A 26,367-nucleotide genomic window follows, 5' to 3' on the forward strand; every position below is an offset into this window, starting at 1 on the left:
TTTATTCAAAAAAAACTATGGACAAAATATGTTCAGAAATCAATATTTGGTGGAATAACCCTGGTTTTCAATCACAGTTTTCATGCATCTTGGCATGTTCTCCTCCACCAGTCTTACACACTGCTTTTGTATAACTTTATTCCACTCCTGGTTTAGCTTGGTTGTATGGCTTGTGATCATCCATCTTCCTCTCTGGTAAAGAGGCAAAGAAACTCATCATTTTTAAGTGGTCTCTAATTTTTTTCCAGAGCTGTATCTGTATCTGCTATGTCCAAACTTAGAAAACTTATTTTAATGGCAATTGTAATAATAAGGCTGTGCATACAAACTAATGGTAAGTAATGGAAAATTAATCAGGGGTCATATGGCAATTGTAATAATAAGGCTGTGCATACAAACTAATGGTAAGTAATGGAAAATTAATCAGGGGTCATATTTTCAAATCAGTTCTATTCTCAATATAAAATGATCAAGTGTCTGCACTTTTTAATTAAGCAAAGTGGTATGAAATAATGAGATTATTTAATTCCTCTTCTTTTCTTTACCACATTTCCCAGACACCAAGGCAGCTAGAACGTGTAAACTAAATCTCATTTCTGCTCCTGTGGGACCACTATACTTTTTTACTTTGATTCAATCTCCAATTATAAACGCCTTCATTTTATATTACAGAGGGAAACACTGGATTATGGGAAATGTTCCCTTTAGTCTGAGCAGATGTGACGCAGGAGTTTGTTGACGCAGCTTGGTTTAATTTGACCCATCATTACAACTATGCCTTGTTAGTTGTTAGTGTTTGCGTAGTGCTTTTCTGTAAAGTGGCCGGGGACATTGTCACCTTTTAAGTATCACATATGACTGTGTCTTTAATCTGTTATTATATACCCTGGAATCAGGTGGAGCCTACTCGATAAATTCAAGGTAATAATCTTAAAGCAACCACCAGGCTATGATGCACACTCCATACACACTCCAGTGAGGATGACGCCCAGCTGTGTGTAAAGTAATCCTGTGTGTACTGCTGATTGCAATCTTGATGTTCATGGTGGTTACCTGTATTTTGCCCAGTTCCCCAGTGCTCTCCATTCGGCTGGCGACGTTCACTGTGTTCCCCCAGATGTCATACTGCGGCTTGCGTGCTCCAATCACTCCCGCTATTACTGGTCCATGGTTTATCCCTGTGAATACACACAATTGATGTCCTTTAAAACACTTAACAAAAATATTTATGTCCGCAGGAAGTTACAGAAACGAGGCATGTTTGCACGCCATGGGGATAAACACTTAATGTCGATCTGGAAATGCAAAGATATAAAAAGGAAGCAGTGGCATCTTAGACCATACAAGATGGATCCTATATGTACATACAGCATACAGATTTTACCAAACTGAAAACCTCTGAAATATAATCAAGATCACAAGCCATCAAACCAAGCCAAACTGCTTGAATTTTTGCACCACGAGTAGCATAAGTTTATCCAAAAGCAGTGTGTAAGACTGGTGGAGGAGAACATGCCAATATGCATGAAAACTGTGATTAAAAACCAGGGTTATTTCACCAAATATTGATTTCAAAAGTCTTAAAACTTTATGAATATAACTTGTTTTCTTAGCATTATTTGAAGTCTGAAAGCTCTGCGTCTTTTTTTCTTTCAGCATCTTTTTTTTCTGTATATGTATTTGTGACTTTTTTAGGTTTCAGCTCTACTAAGCATAAAGGAACACATTGTAATTCTATAAATACAGACTGTAGTCCTGTATCTGTTTCTCCTTTCACCTGCTCTGTGGTGGTCTATCCTGTGGGGTCCTCACCATTAAAGAACAGGGTAAAAGGAAGATAATAAAGTATGCAGAGAAACAGATACAGGGCAACAGCAATTATAAAACTACAAAGTGCTGAGAAATGAATAATGGGTGTAAAAACATCAGCGTTAATCTTTATCTGTGTCCACAAAATGCAGACTTAATATATTACACACACAGGAATGACTAACAGATGGCATTAAGGCACTCTACAGAAAGTTTAAGGCAAGGCCTGTTGCTGGAGCAGCAGTGCTGGACCATATGTTTTTAATAAAAGCTTAGAAGCCCATGGATTTTTCTTTTTTATTATTACAGTATTTCCCCTGATAGCTACCAGAGATGTGTGTGTTTGATGCAGTGTATCCTTTGACGCAGTGTCTCTGTGAAACAGGTCATCCTGGATAGAGGGGATAAACTAGACATTCCTGAGATGCTGTCAGCATTTCTATTAATATAAAAGCAGCTGTATATAAAAAAAAAAGTTTGTGTTGTATCAATTACATTAATTGGCCAATATGGTACAGATATTGGGACAAATCGCTGAAATTGTGTGAGCCACTTGTTAGCCTTCTAAGAGCGTTTTTACTCTGGACTTTTTCCGAACCGTGGTGCACTTACTCAAAACACAAATTCAGTATGTTTGATCAAGTGCAAAAGCAGTTTTTGAGACCGGGAATGGTTAAGATAACTGATCTCTGATCCTCTTAAAATAAGGTAATAATAAAAAGACACTTCTAAGACTAAGCTACATGTCCTAAGCTACAAGATGTTATACAGGCACTTTCAACATTCAGTGTCTGTATATCCTGTATATTAGTAGTTCTATCAGCATTAGATGTCACAACTGAACAGCAATTAAATTTATACAAATTAACTATAAACAACATTCTTTGGTAACACTTTACTTGTATGGTCTATTTGATGGCCTCATTGATGCTCAACTGACATTCAACTAACATTAAAATGAATGTCTATTAACTGCCAACCCTAAAATCTAACCCTACACTTAACCCTAACCTTAACCTAAACTTTAAATCTAACTCTAAACCCAGTGCTAAAATGTTAAGATTAGAGTTTGGGTTAGAGTTGGCTGTAGGATTACATTCAATAGAGAATAATTTACTTTCACATTTCAGTTCAATTTCATTTAATAGACATGCAGTTGAATGTTAGTTACATGTAGGTTGAGCATCATCAAATGGACCATCCAAGTAATGTGTTACATATTCTTTAAATAAATGTTTTTTTCTCCCAAAAACAAAGAACACAAAAATACAGTGTTTAGTTCAGGTTAAGAGTTCTAAAGATTAGTGTTTAGTTAAGTGGTTACGCTTTACGCTGCTGCTTTTTTTTTTTTTTTTTTTAGCCTATGTTTTGCTGAAAAGTCGAATTCCAATATCAATATCTGTGTTTTTAGGCACTCCATCTGAATGAGCTTGTTCCATACTTCTTCTGTGTGTGCCACACTCCTGAATCTGCTGAGAAGCATCTTTGGTGATATTTATACACACAAGGTTGGTCTGTGAGTTTTCTGCTCTGCAAAGCCCCCACTGTAAAGACTAGTAACCTTACGCCATGTAAAATGAACACTGTGGAAATTAAATAGTTCTGAACAGTTGCTCAGGGAAACATGTGGGTCTGGCCTTAGAATGCTGGCCGCCTATTAGTGTTCACTGTACAGAATACCTTATTCTGCTGCTCATCAGACACTGTGAATCTGAGCAATCTTCAAATAACTGAACAACTGTTTAACTAAGCAGAACCTCTTTCACACCTCTAGTCATGTGTTTATCCATCTTCTTGCCATCACTGCATACCTTTCTTAAAAATCTCTATATATCACCCAGCCCTAATTTCGATTCAAGCAGACTCTGCTGTGGTCCGTCCACGTGTAGGAGATATCCGCTTCTGGTGCCACGTCTGCGGTTGTGTGGTTGTTTTTTCCCCCATTACTTCTCCCTTTCCTAAGTATTGACCTAATATAACCACACTCTCAGATTCGATGGAGAGACCGCAATTAAGCTCAGCTTTATGGAGTGAGTGTGGGTACTGACAGCTAATGATGATAAAATTGCTTGTCTTTCACTGGCCTGCATGGACAAATCTACTCATACAGGAATAGTTCATTGCTTACAGAAGAGAACACTGATGTAGCAGTTTATTTATTTAACAGCCCTATGCTGTGCACATATGGAAAAAAAAGGACCAGATGCATTAAGCTGAATGTAACCTGATCTAACAATCTTGCCTTGTAAACATGATCTCTCAAACTTCCTCATGCTTAGCTAATAGACAAGCAGTACACAAACACAACTATTAAACATTAACAGAGGAGGATGCCGGACAGACTGAATTGTTTGATTATTCATCTTTATGCAGGCAATGAGAGTGAGCGTGTGTGTGCACACATGAGTGTTCGGTGGTGTATTTGTTTCCTCTCAGCCCTTGCTGGCCAAATAATATTCATTTTGAATGCGTTTGTGTGTGTGTGTGTGTGTGTGTGTGTTCACAACACTTACCCACGCGTAATCTAAAACTGTTGAATGAGTGCCTGTTGATGCCGTCCAGTTTTCCCATCAGAGCGATGGCATACTCCACCATGATTCCAATCTGAGCCTGCTGCCTGTCTCGGTCCTGCCAGCACACAGAATGCACACTTAAAACACTGCTAATAAAGAAACAGTATTTCTAACAAAGCAAACCTAGCACAATGCTAAGAATGCTAACCTAGGACACTGATAAAAATGCTATCCTGAGACATACAAAGGTGAAAATATTTTTAATTGAATATTTGCCATAAAACACTGGTAAATGACTGTCAAACTATTTGTGGGAAACTCAAAAGTCTTCTGCTAATTTTTTGGGCAATTTTTTTTTTTTAAAGGTGTATAAGTATCAGAATTTTAACCAGAGCGCTCTCTACTCGAGAGCGACATCATTTCAAACTATGACAACCAACCTCTTTTACTTGAAGTAAATGTAACACAGCATAATTTGCACACTACTATAAGTATGCGGGTGTTGCAAATTCAATTTTAGAACTTGGTGGCTTCACAGACAGCATTTGCATGAACAAATAAAGAAAAGCAGATCAAAAATGCAAATAAGAATCTACATAATTCAGAACTGACCCAGTTAGAGCAATCTAGTCTAGCGCTACAGCTGCATGTTCAAGTTACATTTGCTTACAGTTCACTAATGGACATATAGGGATGCATCTATTACACTTTTTTCCTTGTGCTACCAATAAACGATGCTGAAAAAAAAATACTGCAAAAACAATGCAGGCTTCCATCAAGTGTCTAGTAGCACATATCGGTTCTTTCTATTGCTGATAGCAATATGTGTGTAAGTGCCAGTATCAGCGGCAACATGAGTAAAAAAGTATGTTAAAACTCATTTGACTGCAAAAATCAAATGTTTATCATAAGAGAACAGTCACTCAAATTTCCTATTTGACCTATTTTTTCCTAAAAAAAAAAATAGAAATGTATTGTAAAACTTAATTATTGTTTTTTTTTATCCATTTGGCACAGCAAAAGAAGAAATTACAAAATGCAAAAATTACAAAACAAATTCTTTTTTTCCTTGCAATTCAGATTGTGAAGGTGCAATCTTTACTATACAAAAATAATAAAGTTGTACTTTTTGTAATTTTCTATTTCCAAATTTAGTAATAAATAATAAATGTTTAACTGACCCAATATGAAGAAATAAGTTACAGAGCAAACAGAACTTTGAATAATGACAGCACTGTGACAAGGGCAAAATCAGAGGAAAAGGCAGACTGATGGTTTGATAAACTAATCATTTTTTATTGAATTTTTACTGAAAAAATTGGAGCACTAATAAAAATGAATAAAAAAAGAATAGCAATATACTATAGTATCATTGCACCATACCCATATGTGCACATGCAAAGCCATGTAGACAACAGAATATCCATTCTATAGTGTTTTAGTAGCTTACCTGGTTATTCTCCTGTCCAAGGCTTCCACTCAGACCAGCAGCTGCCATGTAAGTGCTGCCAATAGTCTTAATCTTCTCCACTCCACTGAACTTGGGCTTGGACAACAGCTGCATTAACAAAAACATTTAAGTAAAAAAGTAAGGCACTGAGAGGGATTAAAAAAAAACAAGAAATAAAAAAAATACTCTTGACACATTTGGGAGCTGATTTTCACTAGGAGGAAAAAGGGATGACTCAGTCCTGAGCTGCCTGCTCACCTCATCGAAGTCAGCAATGATCTCATTGAGCAGTCTCAGACACTCCAGTCCCTCTTTGTTGATGTCACACTCTGTGTAGAACTCCTTGAAGTCCGGAACTGAGGCGAACATGACACACACACAGTCATACGATTTGTAGTACAGGTCCTGGGGAAAAAACATATACACAAACAGAAGTAGTTACTAGCCTTGGCAGAAAAGCAAGACACTTGAGGGGGAAAGAACTTGGATAGTTCAATCCATTAAATCAAACGGACACAAACACAACAACCAGAACAGAGGAGGTAGTGAGGCTGATGTATATATGAAACAAATGTAGGCAATGGTTGCTGAATTTGGAAGCAACAGAGACACAGAGCAAGTGTTTCTATGATAGAGGTGGGTGATATGGCAATATGTTTTTATTAAAATGATTATTCCTATGGTGCACTTAAATATGTGAAGAGATTTATCAGATATCTACTACTTAAAGCACTTTTTTTTATTTAAGACTTGGTATTTTTCGCTCCTGCCCCACAATAACTAACTTATTAACTTAATAATGCTTAATATTTATTTCATTGATTTTATTAGTTTGGTTTGTTTTTTACTAAAAGCACCAATCTTAAAAAATGTAAGTATTAGAATCCTTAAGTATGGAGAGGGCAAAATATTACACATGGCATTAATGTGGCTCTGCTACCATTCCTGCCAAAAACAAAAAAACTAAAAGTAGGGTCTCTGGTAGGTCCCAGGCTATGACAGCATTTGCTGGTTTTCTTGTGCTGCTAATATTCTCTAAAATGACAAGATGTATTCACTCTAAATAGAAACTGCACCACAATGCATGTTTTAAAAGTACTTTTTAGCAGGTTTGTCACAATTACACATTCTCACCAAAAACTGTGACAGACAGTCACTTTCATGTCCCCCCATTCAACTAAAGATAACCTACCCACTCACTAGGACTCACCTGATCACTTACATAGTTCCTAAAATGAAGAAGGCAAGAACAAGCACATACTTCCTGCAACACAAGTCAGACCGCGCCTCTTTTTTTAAAACTGCCACCAATGCTACATCACTAGGTAGAAAACGCACTTAAGAGAAAAATGTCGGATCCCCAACTCTAATTCATCTGCCACTCAGATGCATGTGCTGAGGAGCATCACAGAGTGAGTGATAAGGGCAGCTTGTGCAGCTCCACCAAAGTTACATAGTACATTCGTAGTATTTCTATCTAAAATGGCAGTGACATACACCATTCTCCCAATTACAGGCAGTGGAGCATAAAATTGAACCAGCTATTTGTAGGCCATTGTATAACCTTGCTTCTGCATGTTAAAGCAGCATTATTCAAAATGTGGTATTTCCTACTCCTCTACTTCTGGGCTCTAACTATAGTGGGAAAGTGTAATTCACACTTGGGGCCACCAGTAAAGGACATGCTTTACACATGCATTTTGGATTATGGCATGGTATGAAAGGCTGGATCATCTGAAATGAATGACTGGATGGGGTATCATCTTAAAACACACCTGCTGGTGGTTCCTACCTTGTACTTCTGGTTTAGTAAAGTGTTAGTCGAGAGCAGCCCCACCTCATTCTTTTTGTTCTCCCCAACGAAGAGCGAGGCCACGTGTGCTGGGAGAACATTCTCCAGCAGAAGGCGCGTGAGATTCTCACACAGCTCGATCTCATCTTTGTCTGTGCGGTTCTTGTTCTTCAGTAGGAAGTCCTGACGGCAGCAGAATTCATCCTGAAAGGCAGAAGAAAGGTCAAGTTACAATGGACGGAACATTATTTATTATTGCGGAGATTAAGAAAAAAAATACTAATAATTATGTGCATTATTTGTACATTGTAAAAACAATTACTTTTTTTAAATAAAAATGTCTAAATTCTAGATTACTTCCTAGCTTTATTGTAAAAAGTATGTCTCGAAAACTGGAGTAGACTTTTCATCATACAGAAAAGCAGCTAATAACTAATCTAATAACCCTTGGCAAGGCTCCTAATGCTGCAACACTCCTAGAAGTCAAATTAAGTCATGACAGTTCTTATCTTGATCATTCATAAAAATATATATTCACAGCCCTACTGCACAATGTGTTGCGCAATCAAATTAAACAGTGTGTTTTGTGCACCTGGCGTGATATAAGAAGCATGGTGAACAGAAACAGCGTGATATAGATGCAGCTCATGGTCTGAGGGTGTTTCATCAGCCCTCCAGTCATCAGCAAACCCCCTTTTGGATCGCAACAACTATAACACAGACAAACAAACATCTCAATACTCATCACTCATCAGTACTGGTACTAGATACATAATACATGAAGTAAAGGCATGGAAGCAGACTGTGCGAGAGAATACCTGCTGTAGTTTCCGTTAAGTACACAGCTGTAGGTGACGAACAGATCATTCTGGGAATAGCAGATGATGATGTAATAAATTGCACAGGCTATAACGAGGAAGGCCGCCTTCAGTTCAAAACTTACTCTCAAAAATACCCCACACACTAGTAATGCCAGGATGCAGCTGTACACTGAATTCTAGAAAAAAAAGAAGAAAACATACAATTAAGGAAATTACAGTAACCGGTACAGTTAATTAGATGTGTTTCTCTTTTTTATCATTTTTTCCCTCTTTTTGCTTGTTCACATCTAAAGGTAGGGTGTCCTGATTCTTGTTGGAGCAGAAGGGTTGGGTAAAATGTAGAGGCTACATGGTCCACAGATTTTTCAAAGGTTATTAGAAATCATGGGCCAAGCAAGCGAAGAAACCGCCAAATGTATTTTCTTAGTTTACAGTTTACAGTGTAATGCAATTTCACTGTATTATAGCCCTTCAGTTCTTTTTGTAACGTGCAGGAAGGACGACACTTGAAAACAAGGTGTAGAGGTACAAATGAAAGCTGGGACTGGGTCAAAAGAAGATAAAGAAAAAGAAACTCAGTGGCTTAAAGTGTTTATGGTGCATGTGCTTCTACGTGTATTCTGTGTTCATCAATGTCCAATATACTCACAGGCAAGTAGCAAAGGTCTTCAATAATGCTGCTTCCATTTAGATAAAGGCAGAGTGGAGCGCTCAAGTTGTTTTGGCAGTTTTTGACAAAAACAGAATCATGTGTCTGAACTGATGCACCATTTTCCTGCCCATTGCAAAACATGTAATTTGCCAGGTTGAACAAGGCAATGATGACGATAACTATCGTAGTGATGGTTGCTAGAGGGAGCCGCACAAAAGGCCTCTTAACCACTGCAACCGACACAGCTGTTAACCACTGGCAGGACTGCAACTTCTCTGGGAAAAGTTTCTGAAAAAAAAGAAGAAGAAAAAAAAGTGTGTTAAAGTTTCTACAGATTTATAAATAAAATACATAGAAAAGATTAGGAAAAAATTATCCCCAATGCTAAATGAGAAACAGACACTGAGATTAGTAAGGGCCAGTTAAATTATATGACAAAATGACACTGGTCAGGCTATAGATTTACTGGATCCATGCATGTGTGTGACACAATTACAGACATACTATGCCAAATGTCAGTCTGTTTTAGTGGTCAAAGACATTCCAGACACCCTTCAGCCAATGGGGCCAATGTATGATCACATAACATGACATTCTCCACATAACATGCATTTACAAAATCTTTAGTCCAGTATGGATTGCACACACACATACACAAACGCATACATTCCTGTACTAACACTATCTTTATATGTACACTATCTTTATATGTATACATTTACAACAGAATACATTTACAACAGAGTTTTATGTATGTATTACTGTCATTATTTATATAGTTATATAAATATTGTACTAAAATAAATGTTTATCCTATCAGGAACCTAAAAAGACCAGAAACCGGCAGAATTTTATTAGTTCCTCCACACAGAGAATAAAACAAGGACAAACCTACAAATCCACCAGACATGCAAACCATAATAAGTGTGTGTAAAAATGGCAAGAGCCAGGGGCAGAGGTCTAACCTGAATACGGCCCGCAAAACAGATGGCCAGGGTCAACAGCAGCACACACGCCAACACAGTAAACGTCACTCCCAGCTGCCAAGACCTGAAAAACATACAGAAGATAATTTACAATCAACCGGAAATCTGGGAGTCTAACTGTAGCTAACATCAACACAGGCACGTAACATCATAATTTAATTCAGTGATCATATTTGTATATTTGTGTCACTTACTTCAGGGTGACAAACATCTGAATGATGAAGATGCAGAGGAAGATGAAGCTGGCACATACGATATAGTACTTAAAACTGGGCATGTCTATGGCTCTGTACTGAAAGAGAGATAACAGTATTAAAACTATTGAGCTTAATTTGAGTTTCAAAAATAGACAAACAAAAAAAAACACTGAATTTCTGCCTTTACAAAGTGCATTTTGTCAATACAATTACATACATTACATTTTCAAAATCTTTAGAAAATTATTATTAATAATTTGTATATAATGTGAGCAGTCATTTAAAGTCACATACGTTTTTGTTATAGGTTCACAGACTTATAAAAGCGGCTTTCAATCGTTTTCTTACAACAGCAAGAATTTATTAGAATGATAAATGGTAATTAAGTCAATACCAAAAATTAGTACCTGTTTATTCACTAATCTGTTGCAGGTACAGGAGACTGTGAGTTCTCCATTAATGTTCATAACCTTACAAATATTCCCATTGTTATTTATGCATTTTTAGAAAGGCAAGCATTAGCTTGGCTTAGGCTAATGCTGCAATGGTTCTTAACCAGCAAAAATAGCTAGCAAGTATCTAGCATGTGTGGCAGCGTCTTTGATTTTTTTTTTTCAACCAAAGAAGCACCACACTAAGCTGACCTGCTTATACCTAGAGGTAGAAGAAACTAACTGTGGTCATCTGAATGCTCTAACTATCTGGCAAAAAGCACAATGTTGTCTATGTCTAATTATAGCATGGTTGTTTTGGTAGTCAAAACAAGTAGAGAAAAACTAAGAAAAAAGGTATTTTTTAATGTTTAAACACACTTATTTAATTGGTTTCTTTTTATTCATTATATCAAAACTGGTAGTGAGAATCATAAAATTTCAGTTGCATTGGTACCAACCACTAGATTTCTGGTAATGTGACATCAACCATGGTGGCTAACTGTTAATTGTAAATACTAAGTACAACATTTCAAGCCATATAGGTACTATTTTATTTAGCACACATGCTCACATATGTAAATGAGAGCACTGCACTGTTTCTAAATGAGATCCTCACCTGCTTTTCCAGCTCTCGCTTAGTGAACCAGAGAGTGAGACCTGAGATTTCCTCTGATTTTACCCACTGCCTACAGACAGGAAGTAAACAAACATGTGAATGCCAAAGCATGCGGGGGGTTAGTCAGGTGTTGGAAGAGATTATTTTAAGATTATGAATGGCTTATCTTTTTATTTTTGATTATACAGCTCTGAAAAAAATCAGACACCACTTAAAAATAAAAGGAAGATGGATGATCACAAGCCATCAAACCAAGCTCAACCACTTGAATTTTTGCACCAGGAGTGGCATAAAGTTATCCAAAATCAGTGTGTAAGACTGGTGAGGGAAAACATGCCAAGATGCATGAAAACTGCGAACTGCAAAAATCCAGGGTTATTTCACCATATATTGATTTCTGAACTCTTACAACTTTATGAATATGAACTTGTTTTCTGCATTATTTGAGGTCTGAAAGCTTTGCACCTTTTTTATTACTTGAGCCATTTCTCATATTCTGCAAATAAATGCTCTAAATGACAATATTTCTATTTGAAATGTGGGAGAAATATTGTTCATAGTTTATAGAATAAAACAACAATCATCATTGTACTTAAACATATACCTATAAATATCAAAATCAGAGAAACTGATTCAGGAACTGAAGTGGTCTTTTAATTTTTTTTCTAGAGCTGTATGCATATGACAAAAAAACTCTTTTCACTAAGAACACAAAGAGACAAAAAAAAAACTCACTTGCTGGAGCTTAGCTCATCTATGGTGGTGATCATCTCATTGTGCAGTTCTTCATCAAATTTGCTTTTCTGGGATTTATTCCTGCAGGAATCATTAGAGGAGTTAGATTCACACCCAGCCAAACTCAGAGAGAGAAAGTAAGAGAGACAGAGAGAGACACACACAGAAATACAAAACAGTGACAGTCACAGACACACAAAAAGAAAGAGAGAGATACAGATATACACACAGTGAGACAGTGTTTGAGAAAGAGCTCCGTAGAGGGTGTGAGTAGTAGGACAGGACAGGGTTGCAGCCTTTATCATGCTGGTTTTAAAACTCTCCAGGCCAAACTGCCAGTGTGAATAGGGAGTACAGTGAGTGTGTGTGTAGGAGTGGCATGCAGGATGCCAAGTGTTAGTTTAAACCCCCGAGAGAGACAGCTATGTGTGCCGATACAGCTTAGGAAGGAAAAGAGCCATTTCCTTATTCTCACTCACACACAAACTTTGACACACACTGACACACACTTTATCCAGTCTTAAAGCCTTTAACTAGATGTGCAGTACCCTGTGGGTGCTGGGGAGGGGTGGGGGTTTGTTAGGGCTCACTCTCCAGTGCAGGAGTGGCTGTTAGGGCCTGGCAGCAGAGGTTCGGTGAGAGATTGGACTGTTAGTGGTGAAACTGTGGCTCAGGAGAGCCGGCCAAGCCAATGTGGCTCCACACTCACTTATTGGTGCTGAATGGGGGAGCGGGCAAAGAGAAGGCCTCCTCAAGAGATTCATCAAAACTGCCAGGAACCAAAAGTTAGAGACAGACCTTTAATGTTTAACTTCAAATTAAGGGGAGAGTGAGAAAAGGAGAGAAGGAGACAAAGAGACACACAGATAGTGAGAGGAAAAAAATGAGAGATTGCAAAAAAAAGAAAATGTCCAACATTCTGCGGGAGTAAGAGGTAGTGGGAAAGAGCAAGAGTAAGAAATAAGAAAAATGATAGCTAAAGCATGAGAGTAAGAGATAGCAATAGTCAGTAATAGCTAGGGTGAACCATGAGAAGGAGAATGAGAGAAAGAGGGATAGTAAGAAATAAAATAAGAGATTGCAAAAAAAGTGACGTAGCAGAAAATAGCTAGTTCTAGAGAGTGAGAAAGAACAAGAGATAGCAATACATTGAGAAGAGATAGCAGTCTGAAAGACAGTTTGAGAGAGCGGGCAACAAACAGAGAGAGAGAGAGAGAGAGAGCACATGAATTAGAGAATTAGCATTAGCGTGACAAAGCAAGCAGGAGCGATAGAAAGAAATAGAGAGATAGATATACAATTTTAAAAAATCTGGGTGTTCTTTTTGTCTTTTCCCCACTCTTTCAGTCTCTTTCTCAAACACAAACACAAACACAAACAAAACGTATTACTCACCTTTCGGTAATGTGTAAGGGTGCTGTTCTGAGGGCTATTTCCTATTGAGCAATTGAAAAAGGAAATAAAAATAATTGACCATATTACTGTATTGCAACAAAAATCTTACTCTAATATCTGAAAATATGTTCATGCTTATTCATACTTTACTTAGAATCATATTTATTCTCCAGTACTGATGGCATGACTATCAGCAGAGACCAATCAGATAATCCTTTTAAATTAAAAAACACTTTTTGATACGCTTTGATATGAGCTGAGCATCACAAGTGAACTATTCAAACATTCCACTACCCCCCCACAGGAAGACGTCTACAGCATGAAATCAAACACACAAAGAGTGTGTGTTATTTTAGGCGAGTGTTACAGTGCAGCATTTGTTACGTAATTAGACTCATTTTCAATTTCTATATGTATCAGCAGCAAACAGTAATTCATCTTTTTATGCCATCTCTAGATTTAATAATTAATTGCTTGATGTATACGTGTATATATCAGAGGCTATGTTCACCTTGCCCCAGTTCTTGCCATTGCCCATGGGGTCGGTGATGAAGGCCTCTCTGTTCTGCAGGTGGGAGAACGGTTTAACTGCACCCCAGGACTCCAGATATCGGGTCATTCTCACAGACGCCCTCATCTTCAGGCCGTCACTCACACGCTGCTTAGGAACACTGCGGCTGCTCAGAGTCAGGTCCTTAGACTACACACAGACAAACACAAACACACATTTTAGGCTAATGATCAAATCACAGAGACATGGACTTTAAAAGGCAGCCAGCTTTAACTATACAAACATAAACAGACATGAGATGATAATATGACCACCTGCCTATACTGATAGTCTGGTATATCTAGTTCAGTTTCAGTTCAGATGCTCACATTTAAACTGAAAAAGGGTCTAAAACCTGAAGATTTGTCCTGCCGTAACAATCTGGCTGATGCTAAAGTTGCTCAGGTCTTTACACTTTCTTATACATCCAAAAATGTTAAATGGCTCTAAACAAACGCAGCATTAAAAAATCAATGTAGAATTATATTTTTATTGAAAATACTGTACAACCTCAGGATTACCCAACCCACTCATTAGGACTCCCCCAATCAATAATGATGCCCCAACGCCGGGAGTGTGAAAACTAGCACATGCCTCCTCCGATACATGTGAAGTCGGACACTGCCTCTTTTTGAACTGCTGCTGATGCAGCATTGCCAGGTAGCATCACAGCGCACTCGGAGGAAAGCGTAGCTACTCGGCTTTGATACATCAGCTCACAGACGTATTGTGCTGATCGACATCACCCTTTGGAGTGATGTGAGGAGAGAGCACGCCATCTACCCACTCAGAGAGAGCAAGGCCAATTGTGCTCTCTCAGGGCTCCAGTAGCCGATGGCAAGCTACATGAACAGGATTCGAAACGGGGATCTCCTGATCATAGTGGCAGCACTTGGCCCGCTGGACCACTCGGAGCCTACGAAAACCATATTTTTTTACCTTTTATCCATGATGGGTAGAACTGACCAATCAACAAGCCCATTACATTTTTTGCAAAAAATACACTTCACTTTGTAAATCATGTTTACTGAAATATTGATATATATTAGAAGCATTAAAAAACAAAAAGGTTAAACAAAAAAAAAAAAAAAAAACACTGGTCTGCTAAAACCATGCACAAATGTTATGGAATAATCAGCATTACTTAATTTAACTATAATATAATGCTTTACGAATATAATGTTTTTGCTTATTGGTATATTTAAAGACGAAACTCAAACATTGATACACACACGCACACACACACACACATATACTGACCCGCGGGTCTATGACCAGGTAAGTCTTGATGTTGAGCTCTTTCAGGTAGGTGTCTCTTAGATGGCCATTCCCTTCCTCCACCTCATAGGCTTTATTCAGGTGCTTCAAAGTGGCTTCAGTAATATGAACCCGGCTGTATTTGACCAGCCCAGATCAGACCAAACCAAAAGGGGGGAGTGAAAAAAAAAATAATAATAATCAAATAAATAAATAAATCACTTTATCACAGCACAGTAATATTTGAATCAGAGCAATACAATAATAAAACATTTAACAAGGACACTTAAAGCCACTAATTACACCTGGATACTTAATGTGACTAGTATCTGGATTGCATCCTCATAGGATTTTAACCACTAATCTGATTACTGTAAAGGACAGAACATACAAATGTGCTTGCTGCATGGCTATTATTACTAGAGTTTTAGATATACTGGCAGGAGTTTGGTTGTTGAATGCATCTTAAAGTGACAGATGCATTTACACTGTTATAGCATGTGGCTCAAAGGCATCTCAGACAACCTCCTAAAGTGATTTGTTTGAGTGATCAGCTTTTACTTTGTTTTAAATGCATCTTAGGTGTGTTTTCTGTGGCTCGGCCTTATCCAGTTATAGGTCTGATGCAGAAGACCTGCACATGACCTGCTTAAGCAGCTGGACAAATAGTGAACAACACCAATATTAATATGGAAAATTAAATCATTTAAGTCATCTTTTTAGGAGCTCATGTTTAAACATGATACCACTACTAAATGCATTTTAAAGAAAAGAAAGAGAAGGGAAATCTACTTGTTTTCCTGAATTCCATCACTTTAAAAACATGCTTGTACTGCTTTAAACACAAGCTCAACTTCCAATATTTAGTCCAGTGTTGTACAATTCTGACAATGTAAATGTCTGCACATATATCTTTGACGTACCCTGGCAGTCCTCCGGACTCCATGTGATTGGCTAAGGTGACATCATGTGACCACACATCAAACTGCCATTTGCGAAGGCCAATAACACCACAGAGCACATTTCCAGAGTGCACTCCGACTCGCATATTAATGTCCACTGATGTAGCATCGCGAACAATCCTAAAAAGAGTCAAGAGAAATGTATTAATATTTTACATGAATTAACGTGTTAATTCCAGTGTATAACAAAATATGTACATATACGTACTTAATAGCTTCACACATGTCTAAACCCATTTTGACGCAGTTCTTGGCGTGGTTAGGTAAGGAAACGGGCAGGCCAGACACACAGTAATAACAATCACCCAGGATCTTTATCCTCATACACTCGTTCTCCTAAAGGGACAGAAACACAGAAGACAAACAAAATAAGAAATCACAGTGCTGTCTTATAGAAGACCTAAACAAAAACTTAGGTCTGTTTTATGTTGTCATACGTCTTTGCATAAATTAAGAAATGTGAAATGAGCAGTTTTTCATATCAGGCATCAGACCGCACAAGTTAAACACTAGTAAAAACAGTAAATAATAAATAAAAATTAAAACTAGGGTAAAAGAAAAAAAACCATTACAAACATTCAATTCCTACAAATTATGCATAGTTATTCTCATGTTGTTCTACACACTAAGTTGTAGATCTGCAGGATTGAGATGTTTACCCAATCACAAATTAGAACAATCACATGGGTAATTATAGTCTTTTTATAATGCAAATTCAAGTGTATAATTTGACAATTTATCACCTCATTTCTCGAGTCACACAGGTGTAAGTGTAAAATGAGCTTTTAAGGGGTTGACTGATGTAGAAGTGCTGCAAAACTGAATCAGTAATTAAAAGGAGTGTAAAAGTACATGTATTCATACCAAGCCATCATGGTACAAGGGTCATTGTTCAGTGAACAGCCAAATGGCAAAAACGCTGTAAATGCTATTTATTAGGGTAAACAAAGGCAAATATTTCACAAGCACATAAGCCACACAGAAGCCTTAAGCTGTTAGCTATTGTATTTGCCTAGAATAATGGGAACTATCGTAGTAATAGTCTTTTGTGCGCTGCCTATATTATATTATCTTTATTCTTTATCTCTCACTGTTCTCATTTTTTAATTCTAACAACTTGTATTTCACAGATGTTCCTGTTTCTTATTCTGTGATATTTGTGTTTTTGTATTTCACTTTTTCATTATACCAATATATCGTATTAGATTGGCACACCCCTTCTTTTCACATTTCAGTTTTAGTACATGAAATCATGATGTATTGGATAAGGATGACTTGAGTTTTGGGTTTGTGTGTACAAACACATTAAACAGGGTTATGAAAGAATGAAGAATGAAAATTAATGCTCAATTCTTTCAAGGGGGCAGTATATGGCACTAGATACGATCCAAACCACAGTGAAAACCAAACAATGACTTCTATGTACTGTGTGGTACACACCTACTAATTAATAACCACTCAAAATGGTAATAATCTAAAGAACACAAAAGTTATACAACTATAATCTCAAAAACTACTTACTTTGGCAATCTGGTCAAACTTTCCAAAGAGCTCATTCAGCATTTTCACCAACTGTTTAGGAGAACAGTCGCTGGCTAAACGAGTGAAACCAACAATGTCTGCATACAGGATACTGAAAAAGAAAAAGGAAAGAATTATAAACATTAAGCAATTACCTTAACAAGTTAACTGCCTCTTCTTTTTAACTAAACTGTAGTAAAGTGAAATAATATATTTACAAAAGTATATATTTGTGAAGTTCAGCCTGACAGGGAAAAGGCTTGCCAGGCACAAACACCTCAAAGCCTTTGGACTATTATCTATGACAGGTTCCCAGATTACTGCAGAAAGAAACTTGAGTCAACGTCCACTCGCCCACCCAGGCCTGAGACACTCCAAAAAAACACTTACAGAACAGAAAAGAGCTTCTGATATATGCAATCCTTCACAATGACGGTAAAAAGCAATCATGGTCTACCACTGTGATTCCTGTGCTTTAGTGACAGCTTTTGGCTTAAAGCCTTAAAGTCCGAAAAGATTTTTTGCCTAATCTGAAGATTTCCAGGTTTCACAATATATTTTTAAAAAAGGCCTGAGGACTCAAGACCTATTATCAAAGCCTACAAAAGCAGAGAAGCCACAATGCTAAAGTCTATCTGATAATACAAAACAATTGAAAACAGCATTAAGTATTGTATTAAGTATTACATTTATATTTAGTAATGAAGGGCAGAACAACCGCATGTACTTGCTGGTTTAATGCAGGGTGGTTTCTGAGTGATATACAATTATATAATATATATTACTGTCCAGCCCTAAACACACACCGTTAAAATCTAAAAACAGTTTGTAACTGCATTCTTAGGTGAGCTGTGCTTATCTGCTTGGCTTCAGTCAAAGACTGGCCCATGAGTTCCTGGCTTGACACAGATTCAAGCCCATGCATGAAACAAAAGCTGGCAATTCAAGTGTAATATTGTGTTTTATAAAATAATGGATCAGATATTGCTTCAAGCCATTTAAGTCATTCGACTTAAACAACAAATGGAAACAACAGGAATGACTGTTTTATGAAAGCTGGTTATTTTAAATAATGCACATCTTTTGAAAGCAGGACTGCATTATTAAAAGCACAAGACTAACCTGTAGGATAATAATGCAAAAGGCTTTACATGAGGTGATGAAAATACAAGTGATTAGATAAATACTGACAAGACAAAGGAAAGGAGTCACATGAAAAAAGTGTTGTTAGGAGAATAACTACATAAAGTCTTTAAATAAAAAAGTACTTTAACAGGAAATAAGGTGTGTTTAGGTGAAAGGTGAAAAAAAAAACGGTCCCAAACATCTTCATGCACAATTATGAACTTTAAAACCAACCAACTGCCATAACAGATTTTTTTTGTTCTATATGACTTACCTTGTACAACTAGTCAGACGAGGCCATCCACAGTACAATGCCATTGTACGTATAATACAGTTCTATAATTATTACTGGAGAAATCATTACAGCTTGTTTAACTTTTGCCTCACCTTATTAAGACTTTTGAAAACAGATGTGGTTTTACCAGCCTTATAAAAAATCTGTTTGCTTAATAAAATAAAAAGTTTATAAGCTCTGCTTTTATTAATCTATTTATGGCACGGTAACAGCTCACAGGAACAATGTAATATAGCATAGCATATCTTTGTTTATTAAAAGACTTACAAGAAAACTGTATTTTTGACTGAATAGTGGGTTGCTGAAAAGACTGTAGCCAGGTTAGATTTTGTATTTTTTTCTAATAAAACTTTGTCAAGGAAAGACATTGTGTTAAAGACTGCTGGAACAAATTAACTACACTACTCAGCGGGTGACTCAATATTCAGCCAGCTACATGTACATGTATACTGGCACAAGTTAAACTACTTCACGCCAGAGGTCAGTCACTAAATAGGCAGACCACAGTCAGGGTCCAGGTCTAGAATATACTCGATCCAGCTCCATACTTATAACCAATAAACTATTAAGAACTATTTAATTTTGACAATGATTATTTAAACCCCAACGTATTTTTATTTTACCATGGCGCTTTGGGTATAGTGGCCAAGAAACAAAGCAAAAATAGTGGCCACACACAAAGCAAGCCTGACTGTTCTCATACAGAGTTCCCCAATGGTGGAACACACTTTCTTCCACTACCAGATCAGGAGAATCTCTCGCTATCTTTAAGAAACTCCTGAAGACAGAGCTCTTCAAAGAGCACTTACTCTCCTAACACCTCTAACAAACAAAATACTTCTAACCTCATTTCCTTCTTCCCCTCCTCTACTCCTCTATCCCATTATTTCCCTTTGACCTCCTTTAGGTCCTATCTAAGGATGTTTTTACCTTTAACTTCTATTACTTTTGTACTATACTATTGTAAGTCGCTTTGAACAAAAGCGTCTGCCAAATGTAATGTAATGTAAATGTAATGAAAACCCTTAGTCCAATCGCAAGTGTTGTATCATCAATATCCTGTGACTTTTTAAAAAGGTAAACTTTTGCACCTTTAGGAAACAGAAGTGGAAAAAAGCATTAAAAAAGCTACACAGTAATGCTGTACAGACAAACCATGATTTCTTTAACTGTCAGCAGACATATGCACAGCAATATAAAAAGGAAAAAATTACTAATACTTAAGAGGGTCATTTCCTTTCAGAATGTCTGCAGACAGGTCACGCAAGTATGGAGGAAATACGATTTTACGAGAAGAGAAGAGATAGAGGTAAGAAAGTGTAAAATAACTTGTTTCCTTTCATGGTTTATGGAAAGAAGTGTTTGACTTAGAGGAGGCAGAAATATGAGCTTCGTAAAGGCAATGTTTGTAAAAAAGCTTTCAGACGTATCCTCACTCTGGGTTTTGGAGCCTCTCACCTCGTAAGATAGTTCCTGCTTGTGCAGAGAGGTAGGTTCACACCCACACGCAAAAATACCTCTGAAATAAACTTGCTAAACCATCTGGTCACAAGCTGTGAAACAACATTTACATGCCCATGTTTTTAATGCAAAATAATCTACAGTTACACCTCTCGCTGTTTTTAAACCTGTGGTGTTGTGTGTCCATCGTCTGCCTCTTATATGAAATCGCTGGATTCTGTTCATGTTTTTTGTAAAACTGACAAATAGACCCTAAAGAAATCACTTAGGACATGCCTATTGCACCAGGACTGACAACAGCTGGTAGCATCTCTGTGCCACATAAAAAGGGGTTTGTTTGACAGGCCCTGTTAAACTGACCAAAATACATTACAGTGGAAAAGTCTAAAGAGCTCAGTGCAGAACAGAGAAAGATGATCACAGATCACAGGAATGACTTTTACATCCAGATTTTAAGATCAGATCTTAGCTACTTAAATACAAGTTACTGGGACGTGTAGCAAATTTAAACCACCCTAAGAGCCACCAAGACCGAGGCATGATATAAGCTTAAAGCTGCTGGAACACCAGCTATTGTCTGTCTATAGCCAGTGTTAGCTTGCATTGCCATGGGCTGAGAGGCTGCCATTCAAGAAATTAGCCCGTGTTTCAAAATTGACTCCTTTAACCTTAACTAAAGTGTGCAGTGAACCAATGGAGAGAAAAAATATATAATAAAAGAAAAAAAAAAAAAACTTTTTACGTTGAGACTTCAAGATCATTGGACCCACTGTTAAGCACGGGGGTGGAAGCATCAGGCTCAGGAATGATTTGTTTCACTGCTGCACAAGTGGGTGAAATATTGAAAGACCCATAGATGCTGGACACGATTGTGTGAGAATGTTGGACTGTGCTTAAAAGTTGACTTGGTAAGAAAACACGTTTCATTAAACTATACCAAGCAAAGTGGCCAAAAATCCAACCTCAGGACACAGTTTAAGAGGTTGAGAGGTGTTCTTTTTTGAGTGAGGTTGAACACTAACCAGTTTGCTCATGGCAAAGTGATGTGACTTCAATCAAGTTCAGTCAAGGCCTGATAATGCGTGCCATATCCCACAGGTCAGTGCAGCATTCTTTAGCTTCCCTGGGACTATTACTATTACTATTACTTTTACCATGTCACATGGAAGCTGAATAATGCCGCCAGTGGCATCGTAGTTTATGTTGTACACACATTCCTCTCTAAGAAATCACGTAGAGCACAATATTGCCACAACAACATGAGTGCACATAAACTTCCGATCCGACCACAGCTCAAAAAAGGTCTTGGCATGACTTTAACCTTTATGTACGAAGTGTAATAAATGTGAAAGTATTTTTCATGGAAACTTCTTGCTAAATAAAATTATGAAAAAATATAAAAAATATTCAATGTGACCCTGGTGATTCTATAGCAAAGCACAGGAAGACATTTTAATAAAATTCACTTAAATCAATTTCAATTTACTTAAAATCATGCATTTCACCCACTTCTAATGAACAAGTGTGACAGTGTAAGTTCATATGCTCTGCCCACCAGAGATTTACTACTGAAAGTGAGCTCTGTGTCTAAATATAAAAACTTGCTCAAGAACCGGATATCATAAGCATGGGACAGAGGGCAGTAAATAGATATCAAACAACCCCTGGGTCAGTGGTTTGGAAATGGAATTAATTAAATCACTATCCACTGATGAGGGTCATGAAGATCACTTTATTAACAGAGACAGTGAAGCAGTCAAACAGAATTGAGGATGTGATCAGAAAGAGTCGGCCCTACAGAACAAGGGCTCAACAGTGAGAGCTTACATGCTTACACACACGCTCTTACATACACACACACACACACACACACACACACACACACACACACACACACACACACACACACACACACACACACACACACACACACACACACACACACACACACACACACACACACACACACACACACACACACACACACACACACACACACACACACACACACACACACACACACACACACACACACACACACACACACACACACACACACACACACACACACACACACACACACACACACACACGAGTACATGCACGAGTACATGCACACAGGGCTTTCATTTCCTTAAACAAAACAACCTACTTGGTTTCCCCTCACAGGGCCTGACAAAGTCATAAACAAGAAGAGAAGCCTGTGTGTACAGATGCATCAAGATAATGAGTTGCGTATCTCCTGGTGCACAGGGTGTACGTGGGTTTGTGTGTGTGTTTTGTATGTGTGCATGTTTACCTGACGTTCTCGTGCCTCTTGACGTACAGACTGTGGAAGTTATTGTCTTTGACCAGCCGCTGGTGTGCCTCTTTATCTTTGCATTTACAGCGCTCCATTATGGCCAACTTCATCTCCATCGAGATATACACCGGCAGCACTGACTGCAGCAGATTTTCCTGATAAACACACAAACAGAACCAACGTTAGGCAAGGTCTGGGATGCACAGACTGAAATAAAAAAAAAAAATTGTCACCTGTATACCTGCAGTCAGTGTGCTACAAAAGTTTCTTTGACTGATGCCAAAAAATAACCAATTTTGCTTCCATAAAAGGCCCCTTTTTGAGATGCTTGAGTGTAAATAACCTTTTCTAAAGACTAAACTCTGCTTTAATGTCTTCAGTATTAAATATACAATGTAAAGGAGAAAGAAAACACATTGAGTGAGAAGAGGTGTGCCCAACCTCCTAACAGGTACTGTAGATCTAATCTGAGACAAAAGCAACGTCACTAACAGAGCAGCACAGATACAATATATAAGGAAGCCAAAACAATTGCCTCATTTAGGCAATTTAACATAATGGGCTTCAGTTTACCCTGTCTAAACATTTTCATTAGTCAGAGTCTAAAATGACAAGGGGCAATTAAATTACCTTTAATTTTATAAATTATTTTAAAACCTATAAAAGGCAAGTTAGGCTTATAACACTGACATGGCAAAGATCATGGGACAGGAAATCATATTATGTCCCATGACTTTTGCCATTTTCTAAGGAAGCTTAAGAATGGTGCACTGACCTGCAGGGTATTTGTTTAAGGCCAGAGTTGCTTGTTGTTTGAATGGACAATTATAGCCAGATGCAGCCGGTCACAATCACTACCACCCACTGTGCTGTCAACTCTGGATGGTAATGCCTTCTATGGCTATTGGCTAGTACCGGCATTCACAAGCTTTATGGACAACACAGATTTGGCTTGGTTGTATTTATTTCAAACAGCTCACATCCTCTTACCGTGGACAAAAAAACATCACCATTCATAGAGTAAATGTTTTCAGACATGTTGACTGTACACAGTGACAATAATGGACAGCTTTTATTGGTTTCTTGGAAGGAAGCTTCATTGCTGCTGGCACTGTTGTATCATCTCAACAGCTGTATTGATTGCTGGTTTTCGATAACAGATCGGTGGCACTGTACTGGTTTGATTGGGTAGGTTGTGTTCTAGCTTTGATATGACATGTGGTTTATGGATATTGTTCTCTTGAGTCCTTAGTTACTGTGTTCAGAACACCAGCATGTTGTTACCAGCTTAATGCGGCTCAGGGGGGACCACTGAATTAAAAATGTATAAAATGTTTCACTTAATAAAAACATTTAAAAATCATATTACATAAAATAAAAAAGTCCCTCCCATATCACAAGCAAAATGTTCTGAAAAGCCAATCAAAACAAAGATGTATACACAACATTAACACCAAATCACTGTTTGTACACTCCCTGTCCATTTTATCAGCTCCACAATAGGGCTGCAACTAATGATTATTTTGGTAGTCGACTAATCTGCTGATAGTTTTTTTGATTAATCAATTAATCAACGATTATTTCTGCCATGTCCTCCATCTCTAAAAATGATAGAAATATATGAACAGGAGACTTAAAAGACATTTGAATGTCTATATGTTGTTTAAACATAGAAAGTACTGAACTTGAGCTGAACCTATTACGGGGTCAAAGTTAGAACATCATTAAAAACCACAACATAACCAACTAATCCTCATGAATGGCCCTTGCTGGCACAGAAAACAGACAAAATCTAATAATGGACTTTAATACACAATCTGAAAGGAATGAGATGAGACTGAAGCTGGCTTCACTGATTTGGTCTTATGACTCAATTATCTTAAATTTGTTCAAAAATCTTTTCCGAGCAGGACAAAGCTTACAGCTACAGTGTAAATATATATTTATATATTTATCCATAATTCTGCAAGGAAACCAGCATTTACATTTTTTATAGTATTGACTAAAGATATATAAACATACATCAAGTGTGGCTGTATAATGTCCAGCTAATAAGGACTAGATATAGGAGTTTTGGCTATACTGTTGGCTATGAAAAATAGCCTTGTATGTACCCAAAACTACTATTATTAACTTATTAGTAGTGTGTAATGTATGTGAGAGTGCACAAGTACCTGCTGTCTCTTCTCAATCTCCAGTTTCATTCTGATGCGGAGACAGCGAAGTGTGTCTTGAAAAGTCTGCCTGAGTGCTTTTTCCATCAGAACCTTATGGAATGCTCCAACTGCACCACCACATACAAACACTACAGCATTAGACAGGAGCTGGTAGAGGGGAAGAGAGAAACAGAATGTAGGAGGTAGTGGGTAGAAGAGAGAAAGAGAGACTTTTATATGGAGTATGTGCCAATACAAATGCATACAAATTGCTGGTTTGACTGGCCAGCTCTTCAAAGAACCGCCACTGCCACCTACACTCTACACCCACACTTCAGAATGAAATATTGTGAAGGAAAAGCTTATTGACATATGCAATGTATTAAACATTTCTCACTATTAGACAGATGGACATGCCAAAAGTCATAATGCACCTTGCTCAAGTTATATTAAATTGACTTGTTTAATGCCTGTTCTGCTCGGCTCAAATGCAGTAAACTAATGAGAGCACGCTGTAATCAGTCAGTGACTGATGCTGTAAATAGTGACAAAACCTGATTACCTGATAACTGATGTGCTTAGAACTGTGATGGTTCTTGTACAAGCTGAAGTGCACTGACAAGACAATAATATGAGAGAGGGAGGAGAGGATGCTGAGGATGACAGCATAGCACATCTGGAATGGCAGCAAGGTGAACACTGTGATGATGATGAAAAGGAAGAAAGGCACCTAAACAAGAGACAAAGTAGCTTGGTTAGTTTCAGTTTCTGATAAATTATAGGCAAAACAAAAACAAGTATTTAATAATAAAACATAAAATACAAATTCACTTTTATGACATTTATGAAAAATACATTTTCCAGAAATAAACATTTTTTTTACTCTAGGGCACGACTTCTTAAGTATGTCCATTGACCAATTTTGTCATATTTGCATGTTATATATTATTAATGGAATTATGTTAGTAATAATATGACAACTTTTTATTGTGTCATGGTACATTTCAATGACTTTTTTTTGGTTATTTTATGTTTTATTGGTTTCAAAGTAATCACTTGCAATGTACAGGAAAATAGCACATCAGTCATTAAAAAAAAAAAAAACGTTTAAATTTGTTGATGGCAAACCAAGGAGAATAAGCAACAAAAGATTCTATAAAATAAATTAAGCAATCAATATAGAAATAAAATAAATGTTATATAGCTACAAGACAATCAGATTTAAATATTATACTATTTATACCTTATATCATACCTTTTTCCATAGTATAATTTATTTTTGGGTTAAAAGATTTGGACACTCATTCCATTAAAATGTTTTCAATTAAATATTTATTT

At 37.3% G+C, this 26,367-nt stretch overlaps 1 protein-coding gene across 4 annotated transcripts in view; it reads right to left on the bottom strand.

Moving 5' to 3' along the window:
- adcy7 (adenylate cyclase 7) overlaps positions 1–26,367 on the bottom strand; it is a 70,729-nt gene that overhangs the window by 1,911 nt on the left and 42,451 nt on the right. Inside the window, exons 4-25 of one of the 4 annotated variants that reach the window (XM_022667120.2) lie at positions 25,592–25,759; positions 25,048–25,197; positions 22,871–23,028; positions 17,691–17,802; positions 16,378–16,505; positions 16,131–16,289; positions 15,211–15,343; positions 13,912–14,100; positions 13,401–13,441; positions 12,715–12,774; positions 12,006–12,086; positions 11,271–11,340; positions 10,218–10,315; positions 10,003–10,087; positions 9,035–9,325; positions 8,383–8,561; positions 8,157–8,274; positions 7,565–7,768; positions 6,031–6,177; positions 5,773–5,880; positions 4,323–4,437; positions 1,054–1,178 (exon numbers count right to left, since the gene is read on the bottom strand). In XM_022667120.2, coding sequence (XP_022522841.2) covers positions 1,054–1,178; positions 4,323–4,437; positions 5,773–5,880; positions 6,031–6,177; positions 7,565–7,768; positions 8,157–8,274; positions 8,383–8,561; positions 9,035–9,325; positions 10,003–10,087; positions 10,218–10,315; positions 11,271–11,340; positions 12,006–12,086; positions 12,715–12,774; positions 13,401–13,441; positions 13,912–14,100; positions 15,211–15,343; positions 16,131–16,289; positions 16,378–16,505; positions 17,691–17,802; positions 22,871–23,028; positions 25,048–25,197; positions 25,592–25,759 — 2,919 coding nt within the window. The remainder of the gene's footprint in view (positions 1–1,053; positions 1,179–4,322; positions 4,438–5,772; positions 5,881–6,030; positions 6,178–7,564; positions 7,769–8,156; positions 8,275–8,382; positions 8,562–9,034; positions 9,326–10,002; positions 10,088–10,217; positions 10,316–11,270; positions 11,341–12,005; positions 12,087–12,714; positions 12,775–13,400; positions 13,442–13,911; positions 14,101–15,210; positions 15,344–16,130; positions 16,290–16,377; positions 16,506–17,690; positions 17,803–22,870; positions 23,029–25,047; positions 25,198–25,591; positions 25,760–26,367) is intronic. The other 3 variants (XM_022667121.2, XM_022667122.2, XM_022667123.2) reach the window with 3 other exon arrangements.

Source organism: Astyanax mexicanus, chromosome 23 (assembly GCF_023375975.1).
Source record: "Astyanax mexicanus isolate ESR-SI-001 chromosome 23, AstMex3_surface, whole genome shotgun sequence".
In the NCBI taxonomy this organism is placed as follows: domain Eukaryota; kingdom Metazoa; phylum Chordata; class Actinopteri; order Characiformes; family Acestrorhamphidae; genus Astyanax; species Astyanax mexicanus.